Below are 11,954 nucleotides of genomic sequence, written 5' to 3'. Positions count from 1 at the left end.
ATTCTGGGCACTATTTCCTTTGAGATGCAGAAGCTTTTCAGCTTAATATAGTCCCATCTGTTTATCTCTGCTTCCACTTGCTTGGAAAGTGCTGTCTCCTCCTTAAAGATGCCTTTAGTCTCAATGTCCTGGAGTGTTTCACCTACATGTTGTTCTATATACCTTATAGTTTCAGTTCTGATATCAAGGTCTTTAATCCATTTGGATTTTACCTTTGTACATGGTGTTAGCTGTGGGTCTGAGTTCGCTTTTTTGCAAGTGGCTAACCAGTTGTGCCAACACCACTTGTTGAATAGGCTTTCCCTGCTCCGTTTAGGATTTCTTGCTCCTTTATCAAAAACAAGGTGGTTATATGTCTGAGGAACCTTCTCTGAGTACTCAAGCCTATTCCACTGATCTGAGGGTCTGTTTTTATTCCAATACCATGCTGTTTTTATAACTGTTGCTTTGTAATACAACTTAAAATTGGGGAAAGTAATGCCTCCCATATTCCTTTTCCCAAGGAGTGCTTTAGCTATTCGAGGTTGTTTGTTGTTCCAGATGAATTTCAGAAGTATTTGATCCACTTCTTTGAAGAATGTCATGGGTATCTTTAGAGGAATCGCGTTAAATCTGTACAATGCTTTTGGAAGTATTGCCATTTTAATGATGTTGATCCTGCCAATCCATGAGCATGGTATGTGTTTCCATTTCCGCGTGTCCTCTCTTATTTCTTGGAGCAGTGTTTTGTAGTTTTCTTTGTATAGATCCTTCACATCTTTAGTCAGGTTGACTCCAAGATATTTGAGTTTGTGTGGAACTAATGTGAATGGGATTGTTCTCTTAATGTCCATTTCTTCCCTATCATTATTAGTGTATAAAAAGGCCATTGATTTTTGTGTGTTAATTTTGTATCCTGCCACTTTGCTATAAAAATCTATTATTTCTAGAAGCTTTTTGGTAGAGTCTTTAGGGTTTTCTAAGTAGAGTATCATGTCATCTGCAAACAGTGAGAGCTTGACTTCTTCCTTTCTTATCTGGATTCCCTTGATATCTTTTTCTTGCCTAATCGCTATAGCAAGTACTTCCAGTGCTATGTTGAATAGGAGTGGTGAGAGAGGACAGCCTTGTCTTGTACCAGAATTTAGAGGAAAGGATTTTAGTTTTTCTCCATTGAGGATAATATTTGCCACTGGCTTCTGGTAGATGGCTTTGACTATATTGAGAAAGGTTCCTTTTATTCCTATCTTGCTGAGAGTTTTCATCAAGAATGGGTGTTGAACCTTATCAAATGCTTTTTCTGCATCTATTGATATGACCATGTGATTTTTATTTTTGTTGTTGTTTATGTTGTGTATTATATTGATAGATTTACGGATGTTAAACCATCCTTGCATTCCTGGGATGAAACCTACTTGATCAAAGTGAATGATCTTCTTGATGAGGCACTGGATCCTGTTTGCCAGGATTTTGTTGAGGATCTTTGCATCTGTGTTCATCAGGGATATTGATCTGTAATTTTCTTTTTTGGCAGCATCTCTATCAGGTTTTGGTATTAAGGTGATGTTGGCTTCATAGAAGCTATTTGGAAGTATTCCTGTTTTTTCGATTTCATAAAAGAGCCTGGCCAGAATTGGTAGTAGTTCCTCTTGAAAAGTTTGAAAGAATTCATTCGTGAATCCATCAGGGCCTGGGCTTTTGTTTTTGGGTAAATTTTTGATTACAGTTTTAATTTCCTCAATAGTGATGGGGGTGTTTAGATATGCTACCTCTTCTTTATTCAACCGTGGAAGGTTATATGAGTTCAGAAATTTATCCATTTCTTCCAGGTTCTCATATTTAGTGGCATAGAGTTTCTCAAAGTATTCTCTGAATACCCTTTGAATCTCTGCAGTATCTGTAGTGATCTCCCCCTTTTCATTTCTAATATGCGTTATCAAGTTTCTCTCTTTTGCTTTGTGAGTTTTGCCAATGGTCTATCAATCTTGTTTATTTTTTCAAAGAACCAACTTCTGCTTTCATTGATCTTTCGGATTGTTTTTTGGGTTTCCACTTCGTTGATTTCTGCTCTCAGCTTTGTTATTTCCTTCTGTCTCCCTATTTTTGGGTCCTTTTGTTGAGCACTTTCTAGTTCTATTAGCTGTGTCATTAAGCTACTCAGGTAAGCTCCTTCTTCCTTCCTGATGTGTGCTTGCAAAGCTATAAATTTTCCTCTCAGTACTGCTTTTGCTGTGTCCCATAAGTTCTGATAGTTTGTGTCTTTATTGTCATTTGTTTCCAGGAACCTTTTGATTTCCTCCTTGATTTCATCTCGGACCCACTGGTTATTGAGTATGAGGCTGTTTAACTTCCAGGTGTTAAATTTTTTCTTCTGTGTCCCTTTGCAGTTCACATCTAACTTCAGAGCCTTGTGGTCAGCAAAGGCAGCCTGCAAAATGTCTATCTTTTTTATTTTATGGAGGTATGTTTTATGTGCCAGCACGTGATCTATCCTGGAGAATGATCCATGTACATTGGAAAAGAATGTGTATCCAGGTTTCTGAGGATAGAGTGCCCTATATATATCTACTAGGCCTCTTTCATCCATTTCTCTTTTCAGGTCTAGTATATTTTTGTTGGGTTTCCATTTGGTTGACCTATCAAGTGTTGACAAGCCTGTGTTGAGGTCTCCCACAATTATTGTGTTATTATTGATATCCTTCTTCAGATTTGTCAACAATTGTATTAAATACTTTGCTGGACCCTCATTCGGTGCGTATATGTTTAGGAGAGTGATTTCTTCTTGCTGTACAAATCCCTTGATTAGTACATAATATCCATCTTTGACCCTTACAACTTTTCTGAGTATAAAGTTTGTGTCATCTGATATTAGTATGGCCACCCCCGCTTTTTTAAGGGTGTTGTTTGCTTGAATGATTTTCCTCCAGCCTTTGATTTTGAGTCTATGTTTATTCTGACTATTCAGGTGTGTTTCTTGTAGACAGCAGAAGGTTGGCTTCAGCTTTTTGATCCATTTCGCCACTCTGTGCCTCTTAACTGGTGCATTTAGTCCATTGACATTGAGAGAAATAATTGTCATGGGATTTATTGCCATCTTTGTGTAGAAGTTTGGTGTGTTTTTTGTTCTGTCTTGTTTTTTTTTTTCCCTTTCACTGTTTATTACAAACACAAGTCCGCAGGTAAATAGTTGACAGTCTAAAAAAATACATTATAATAAATAATTGGAATTTTCCAAAGTTCTTAGAGCAAATAAGTTATGTACAGATAGTTTGTGAAACAAAGCAGGCCCCTCTCACCAGGACAGTCTCTAGCTAGGAATGCTGGAACTCGCGTTGGATACCTGGAAAGGATGGATGGGGAATGGCCAATACCACCAGGGCTGGCTTAGGAATGAGTATCCAGATCAGTTCCTTGCTTCTGGTTGGCAGTTGTTGACAGGTTCTGCTCAAGAGTGGCATCCAGGTCAGTCTCACCCCACACAGTTCTTCTCAGTAAGCGGTGGGGCTGAAACCAGTGTGGGCAGTGGCACTGTAAACTGTGGTTACTTTCCCAGGCAATGATGATGCCATGGAGGCCAGAGCTTGTGGCCATCTGTGTCCAGTGAGCTAGGACCAGGGTGCTGGCCTGGGGGCAGTTTTCCCCATGCCCCACACTGTTCTTCTCCTGCTGTCTCCGCACACTTTCTTCCAATACACTTTCAGCTGCCTGCTGCTATCTCTTCCTCCACCTAGACTGCATAGGCCTGGAGTTCCTCAGAGCCTTTTGTTCTTGTCTTGCAAAATGGATCTTGGCTGTGGCAATGTCCCTCAACTTCTGGAGCAGTTCTCCTGCATGGGTCCAAGTCTTGCCAGCCTGGAGCATGTTGGCAGGAGGCCGGCTTCCCGGAACTTCCATGGCTGTCATCCGGGGCCTTCGGTGGCAGAAGGTGGCACAGGCGGAGTCCCTGGCCCTGGAGCACTCACAGCGCCTTGGCAGGGAGCGGCGCCGGCGTCTTGGCGGGTTTCCCAGGCCGTAAGGAGCTGTCTGTCTGTGGGCGAGCAGCCAGCAAAGTGGTGGTGTGGGGTGGAGGGTGTGTGTGTGTGTGTGTGTGTGTGTGTGTGTGGAGAGAGAGAGAGAGAGAGAGAGAGAGAGAGAGAGAGAGAGAGAGAGAGAGAGAGAGAGAGAGAGCTGTTCTGTCTTGTTTTTAGAGTAGATCTTTCAGTTTTTCTTTTAATGCTGGTTTTGAATCTGCAAAGATTTTGAGCTGTTGTTTATCTGTGAAGCCGTGTATACATCCTTCAAACCTGAAACTTAGTTTTGCTGGGTGCAGTATTCTTGGCGAAGCATTTATTTAATTGAGTTTTGCCACTACGTCCCACCACTGCCTTCTGGCCTTGAGTGTTTCTGGTGACAGGTCTGCTGTAAATTTCAAGGATGCTCCCTGGAATGTAATTTCCCTTTTCGATCTTGCTGCTTGCAGTATTCTATCTCTATTGGTGGGTTTCATCATGGTGACTAGGATGTGTCTTGGGGTGTTTCTACTGGGGTCTTTTTTAGCTGGTACTCTTCGGGCATGCAGGATTTGGTCACATGTTTTCTTTAGCTCTGGTTGTTTCTCTGTGATGATGTTCTTAACCATTGATTCTTCCTGAAGATTTTCTTCTTGGGTCTCTGGAACTCCAATGATTCTAAAGTTGTTTCTGTTGAGCTTATCAAAGACTTCTATTTTCATCTGCTCATATTCTTTGAGTAAATTTTCCATTGTCTGATCATTTGATTTGAGGCTTTTTTCCAATCTCTTCTGCTGTGTAAAGTTGTTATGCATCTTGTCTTCTAAAGCACTAATTATATCCTAAGCTGCTGTTAACCTGTTGGAAAGCTCATGCATTATGTTCTTCAATTCATCTACTGAGTTTTTCAGACCTGTTATCTGATCTGATATTTCAGTTTGGAGTTTTCTGATTTCTATCTTCATATTCTCTTGATTTTTATTAGTGTTCTGATTTATACTTTCTTTGATTTCTGTTAGCAACCTCCATATTTCGTCTCTAAACTCCATTTCTGAAAGACTGCTTAGGTAGTTGGCCATTGTTGGGTCATCAGAGTTTCCATCTTCATTCTCTATGGTTGAAGTTGGTCTGCGTAGTCTCCCCATTGTCACGCTTACGCTGTGGGTTTTTCTACGTGTTGTGGTGGTACTCATTGGCTAGGTGGAGTGCGCGGCCGCGAAGCGCAGCGGGAAGACCGCGCTCCGGCCCCCAAACACTCACCTCAGCCGAGGCAAGCCGTCAGGGGATGCCAGGAGAAGTCCCCAAATGTCTGCCAAGCTAAGGAAACCAGCACAATCTACAACTCCAACAGAAAACACAGCCTCAGCCGAGACACGCCTTGAAGGGATTAATGCTGAAGGAGATCAAAGTTCCCAGGTTGATGCAGGCTGGGGGAGGTCCCAAAATGTCTGCCGGGCCTAGGGGTCCAGCAGTCAGCCTGATCCGCAACTCCGGCCCCCAAACACTCACCTCAGCCGAGGCAAGCCGTCAGGGGATGCCAGGAGAAGTCCCCAAATGTCTGCCAAGCTAAGGAAACCAGCACAATCCACAACTCCAACAGAAAACACAGCCTCAGCCGAGACACGCCTTGAAGGGATTAATGCTGAAGGAGGTCAAAGTTCCCAGGTTGATGCAGGCTGGGGGAGGTCCCAAAATGTCTGCCGGGCCTAGGGGTCCAGCAGTCAGCCTGATCCGCAACTCCGGCCCCCAAACACTCACCTCAGCCGAGGCAAGCCGTCAGGGGATGCCAGGAGAAGTCCCCAAATGTCTGCCAAGCTAAGGAAACCCTCTTTTTCATTTTTGGCTTTCCTCCACTGAGATATCAGCTTCTTAGGAGCTGAAGACTTGCATGTTGGAATTCCTGAACATTTTCACCCCTTCAGTGTGTTTGGATTATTTCCTGTACTGGCATTTGCTTCCAGATAGTTGCATCTCCAATGTTCTAGTCTTAGAGCATGAGGCTTCCATCAGAATCAATTATACATTACATGCTCTTTAAATAAAGTAATTTATGTATTACAAAGAAAAAAAAAACCTGCTCAACCCCCAGTGTCTCCACATGCATCAAGCACCAGGATCTGCTTTCAAGCCCATAATCATTGGTGCCATAAGGGATTTCTAGCCACATCACAGACAGGTGTGTAAAGACCACACTAAAGGGATAAAGATCATTAAAAAGATGTCCAAGCAAAAAAAAAAATATGTCCAAGCATAATAGTCATGAAAATTGAGCCTGGGGAACATGTCTGTGAGCACCAAATGAATTCATAAACTTTAAAATAACTAGAAAGTGCATGAGCAAGTCAACTAAACCCATAAGAACTACAGCCATTGAATTTATAAGTCGCACAACCTGCAACTTACAGTTCATCCTTCAGAGTGCAACAACATAATATGCAAGCACTATAGTCAGATGTGCTTATGGCACTATCCATCACAACAACAAACAACAATGGGAAATGAGGGAAATAATTTTAAAAAAGTGATACAGATTTCATATGTCACTAATTTTAAGAATAAAAAAAGGATATATATAGGGATCATAGACATTAAAAAGGAAATAAGATGTCACATACAATTGAGTAGTAATAAACTTGAAAGTGCAAATGAAAGGAACACGTTTTAATAAAAATCACCTAGGAAAATTTAAAATGAATAAGGAACTGAGAAAGAGTTCAAAGCCTGAGTGCTTTGCATACAGGACTGCTATATGTGTTTCTGGCACTGAATGATTACAAGAGCACTGTTAGGAGAGCCCCAGCCTAGATGGGAGTCTCCTACCCCCCAAAGTAAGAGGGGGTGGGACAAAAAGAGACATGTATGATTAAATTAATTGCAAACAGTCCAAAGGGGGGATAAACATGGAATAGAACATTGAAGATTCCTGTAGTGATTGAAAATTCTGAATTGTTAGTAGATACTTTCCATTAAAAAATTAAGACTAAGGGTTAGAGAGCTAGTACAATAGATAAGGCACATGCTTTGTACACAACTGACCCAGGTTTGATCTGAGGCACACATATGGTTCCCCCAACAATGACCATTAGTATTCCTAAGCATAGACCCAAGAGTAAGCCTTGAGCATCCCCAGATGTCATTCCAAAGCCAGTAATAATGACAATAAAAAATACATAAAATGAAAAATAAAAATACTAGACTCATTGGTGGAGAGTTAGCAGAGCATACTGAACACCATCCTTTGTATTCAGGAGCCCCAACTCCCTGGACCACAGATCTCCCCTTCCCAGCACCACCAAGAGGAAACCCCTACCCTGCAGACAAGAGTAGACACCAGGCACTATAAGTGTAGCCTCAAAACAAATAAAAAGAAAAAACTCAAATGACTCTAGTGGAGACTTACTCCATGTATCATATACAACATTACTCTCTCACACACACACACTCACATCCAGTAAAGGATAGATTATTGTTATTCTTTGAGGTTATCCATAACCTCCATTGTATACCTATGAAAGACATCAGCTGGGATAGGGAATAGCCAATATCACTCATAAATATGAATGCAAATATTTTACTAAAAATTAGTAAACCTCAAGTAGGAGGAATAGTACAGCAGGTAAGGAGCTTGTCATGAATGTATCTGACCAAGGTTCGATCTCTGGCACCCCATATGGGCCCCTGAGTCCACCAAAAGTGATCCCTGAGCACAGAACCAGAGGTAAACCCTGAGCACCATTTAGTGTAGTCCCAAAACTAATCCCCCTAAAATAATAAATCAAATCTAGCATTATATTATATGGATAAAATGTGATGACAAGTTGAATTACAGATTAATTTATCTTTAAAAATAAAAACCAAAATGTTATTTACAATATTCAGAAAGAAAAAATATCAGATAGTTGGTTCAATAGGTCATTTAGCATATATTTATAAAAAATAAAATCCTGCAGTAAATTCATTAATGGTGAAAGCTCCAGATTTTCTATTGAAAGCAAGACAAGGACATCCATTCTCAACATTAATTTTGAGCAATATTAAAAGAATCCAGGATAACAGAATAATAGAGAAAATAATAGTGGATTATAAAAAATATATGTAGGGAAGAGATAAAGAGCTTTCTGATACTTGAGTTAGGGTTTAATGGTGAATTAAAAGTAAAAAAATATTAATGTCATAATTACATCACATATTAATGTTCCATGAAAAATAGAAAAATAAAAAAGGTTTTTGGCTATCTAGATTGTTGCTTTCATTAAGAGAACTTGAATATAAATTTAAAGAATAGTATTTTTCTTAAGATGATTTTTATTTGATTTTTTAATAATTTTTATTGTGACCAAAGTGAATTACAAATCTCTCACAGTAATATTTTAGGTATATAGTGACATTGAATCAGGGGCATTCCCACCACAAACCAATAAAGATTTTCATGAGAAAATAGACCCAAAGCTTTTATAAACTTGAAAGTGTTAAGTTAATATTTTTACATGGAAAAAATCAGAGAGATGATACAAAGCTGTTTTTAAATCAAGATTATTAAATCAGCTTACTTTATTCAGAGACACCTTGATTGGTAATATTACATGTTCCTTTTCTCTTGAAATTATATGGCAGATATTAAAACTTAAATTATTTACAGTATATTCTTATCACATAGTATCCAAGACTACTAATTAAACTCAGTTAAAATCGTTTTTAAAGCATGTAAAATAATTTTACAGTGTTACTAAGAAAAAATATGTCATTAAGAAATACATGTTTTGGGGGCAGGAGAGATAGCACAGCAGTAGGGCATTTGCCTTGCACGCAGCCATCCAGGACGGAGGTGGTTCGAATCCTGGCATCCCATATAGTCCCCCGAGCCTGCCAGGAGTGATTTCTAAGCACAGAGCCAGGAGTAACCTGCGTGCCACCTATGTGAGGCCCCCACAAAAAAGATTAAAAAAACATGTTTAAAGTCTAAGCAGAAAAATATTTTAAAGAAGCTTTATATTTCTTTTTTCTTTGGGGGAGGGGACATACATTCACTGATGCTCATGGCTTACTCCTGGCTCTGTGACCACGAATCTCTATTAGAGTCAACACCATATGTGTTGCCAGAGAATTCAACCCAGGTCTGCTTCATGAAGAAGCAAGCCTTAAGATGATTTTTATCTTTAAAACCTTTAGCATCCCCCAATGCACCATTTATAAGATTCAAAGATATTAACAAAAGCTTATGTATTGGAAGTGATAATAAAATCAGTAAGTTCTAGTATTGAAAGAATCTTTAAAGATGGTCTTATTTAAGGAGAAACCTCTTTGGTGTTTGTAAGATGGCTATGTGGGCAGGAATGAGGAAACAACTTCTTTCTCGTTGATAAATCAGACAGTGGAACTGACATAAGGGCATCACGTCAAAGAAAGAGGAAAGACCCACTTAGAGTGACTAATAGTGACTGATTCCAAGTAATTGCATGCTTGCTAAATGATATCCTAGCACCAGCTAGTGGCAGGAATTAATGAAGACTTTATTTGCCAGGAAAAATTGAACATTTGTCATAAGGGTATCTTACATTTCAATTTCTCAGTCACTTTTTAGGAACCTTCAACAGTACATAATTTTTACCCTCTTGACTGAATAATATAGGGATCATTATTTAAAATGCTGAAGGGTGCAAAAAAAAATGACATGTAACTTTGAAAATCTTGAGAAGATTGTGAAGGTGGGGGTGAGGACAGAAGAGAATAAAAACAATTGTTATATTTGAAAAACCCACTCTTTAATATATACAGATTTCACAGAGCTTGTGAGTCGAACTGCAAGACACGCAAACTCTTCTTGCAAACGATTATTAACCATCATATCCCAGTCTATTTATCACATCCAACAATCTGTGATGGAAAAATCTGGAATTTAAAACAGACTCACCAATCACAGTGAGCCAGTTCTGACAATCTTTTGCATGGTCGACAGAGACAGGCAACACTAAGGGGAAGAAGACAAGTTCAGCATGGAGACTGAAATATCCCAGAAACTACAGGAACAATCCTTTAGGAGTAGCCCCTAAATGCCATTGGGCATGGTCCCAAAACAAAAACAAAAAATGAAGTTGGGGAGACATTTGAAAAATCACTCTGGTTTTCCATGAAATGTACTTTTGAGACGAAGATCCAAAGAATAAGAAGTATTTGGGGGTTTGCTTTGGCAGCAATATAGAACTGGAACAACACAAAGATGACCAACAGACATAAGCCGATGACACTCACACTCGTGAAGCATTTCATTATTTACCTTTATAAAAAAAAATAACATATTTTTATTGTGGCATCTCAGTGTACAATAATTTAATTTTAATGTTTGATGCAGACATAATCACAGCCCTACATCTGTCATCAGAATTACTTTTGCTTTTTCGGTGTCCTCTTAGTGTGGGGGTATTGGTGCCACTATAAACATGTGAGTCGACTGAATTAAGGAGGCAGTTGTGCAAAGATTGTCTTGATTCCAACAGGCAGGGGGAAGGGGAGCAAATCTCAGTTTGTTTTTTTTAATTTTGGGGCCATAACTGGGGACGATCAGGGGTTACTCCTGGCTATGTGCTCAGAAATCGCTCCTGGCTTGGGGGACCATATGGGATCACAGGGAGATCGAGCCAAGGTCTGTCCTGGGTCTGCAGCGTGCATGCAAATGCCCTACCGCTGCACCATCACTCCGGCCCAAATCTCAGGTTTTTTTAATATGAAGACCAATTTTCATTACTGTTCTCTTCATTACTCTTTCATTACTGATTCTCTTTGGGAAAGAGTGTCTTTCTAAAAGAAAAGTTGAGGTGTGTCCATTCCCCCCAAGGGTCAACTCTGTCAGTGAATATTATGTCAAATGGAGTAAAATACATTAGAGAAATAACAACCTTGTTGAAGATAAAATACATTTCAGAAGACCATAATCAAGAATTAAAAGTTTTCAGGACTACATCCAACAATGTTTGGGGGGGATATCACATGTGCAAGGCAAGTGCTTTAAGCCCTGTACTACTACTTTGTTTTCCAATGTGGGTATTTTGTTTTTGTTTTTGTTTGTTTGTTTTTAGCTCTTGGTTTTTGGTTTGGGGACCTCACCCAGCATCGCTCAAGGGTTACTCCTGGCTCTTAGATTAGAAATCGCTCCTGGCAAACTTGGGAGACCATATGGGATGTTGGGAATCGAACCCGGGTCAGTCCTGAGTCAGCCACGTGCAAGGCAAACACCATACCGCTGTGCTATCTCTCTGGTCTCCCAATGTGTTTTTAAAGTTGATTTGAGAACTTTCCCCTCTTCTAATGCAGCTTATAAACATTCTTTGGCGCTTATTTAAAAATTAATGTCATTATTTTAATCAAGTGAACTCTAAGTCATTTGTCAATTAGGCGATTTGCAGTTGTTCATCAAACTTTCATAGTGTTTTATTTCTATATTCTTTCCATCCTTTGGGATGGAATTGGCAGTTTGAACTTGGTCACTGATCTCTCATTTTGGACTTTAACCCCTGGTCTATTACTGGAGTTGCAAGGGTTAAAAATAATAAGAATCGTAAATAATATATTACAAGATTTCAGTTTCTTACCTTTCTCCCAATAATATGATGAAATCATAGTCTCCCAATGTCATGTTTGCTTTTGGCCACCATCTCTGGAAGAGGGTAGACACTGTTCCTGCTAATAAAAATTTCAAAATGTAAATTAAAATTGCAAAAATGTTGTAAAACTCACTACAATCATGGAGTGGTGGGATTGTATGTGAGGAATAGAAGACTAAAGGAATCTTCAATCTTGCATGGCTTCTCAGCCTCAACAGAAGTGAGCTGACACTGGTAAGGAGTGTCCTATTTAGTGACTACTAACTTCTACCCTTAGATATGAGTCACCTTCAGCAAGTAGTGACAAATAAAATGTCTATATCAAATAAGAAAAAAACATAAAAAATTTATATTATATAAAATAATATAAAATGTTCCTCAGAAGAGC

At 39.4% G+C, this 11,954-nt stretch overlaps 1 protein-coding gene across 1 annotated transcript; it reads right to left on the bottom strand.

Annotated features, from left to right (window-relative positions):
* Nucleotides 1-3,690: 3,690 nt before the first annotated feature.
* Nucleotides 3,691-11,598, bottom strand: LOC126007006 (endothelin-2-like). Its single transcript, XM_049772536.1, has 5 exons — nucleotides 11,555-11,598; nucleotides 10,336-10,397; nucleotides 9,880-9,936; nucleotides 9,728-9,821; nucleotides 3,691-4,006 (listed from the first exon to the last, which is right to left on the bottom strand). The coding sequence occupies exons 1-5, from the start codon at nucleotides 11,596-11,598 to the stop codon at nucleotides 3,691-3,693; spliced, it is 573 nt and encodes a 190-aa protein (XP_049628493.1).
* Between the last annotated feature and the right edge of the window lie 356 nt (nucleotides 11,599-11,954).

This window comes from Suncus etruscus, chromosome 4, assembly GCF_024139225.1.
Source record: "Suncus etruscus isolate mSunEtr1 chromosome 4, mSunEtr1.pri.cur, whole genome shotgun sequence".
NCBI lineage: Eukaryota > Metazoa > Chordata > Mammalia > Eulipotyphla > Soricidae > Suncus > Suncus etruscus.
Note: the sequence above shows the minus strand (reverse complement) of the source record. Positions and strands in the feature narration are given on the sequence as shown.

Bases quoted from the DNA above. Each gene is read 5' to 3' on its own strand.
- LOC126007006 (XM_049772536.1), bottom strand. From the start codon at position 11,598: ATGACATTGGGAGACTATGATTTCATCATATTATTGGGAGAAAG. The intron at 9,937-10,335 runs GTAGGGCTGTGA...TCTTCCCCTTAG, and splicing joins AAGTAATTCTGATGACAGAT to TGTTGCCTGTCTCTGTCGAC. The intron at 9,822-9,879 runs GTGAGTCTGTTT...TGTGATAAATAG, and splicing joins GAACTGGCTCACTGTGATTG to ACTGGGATATGATGGTTAAT.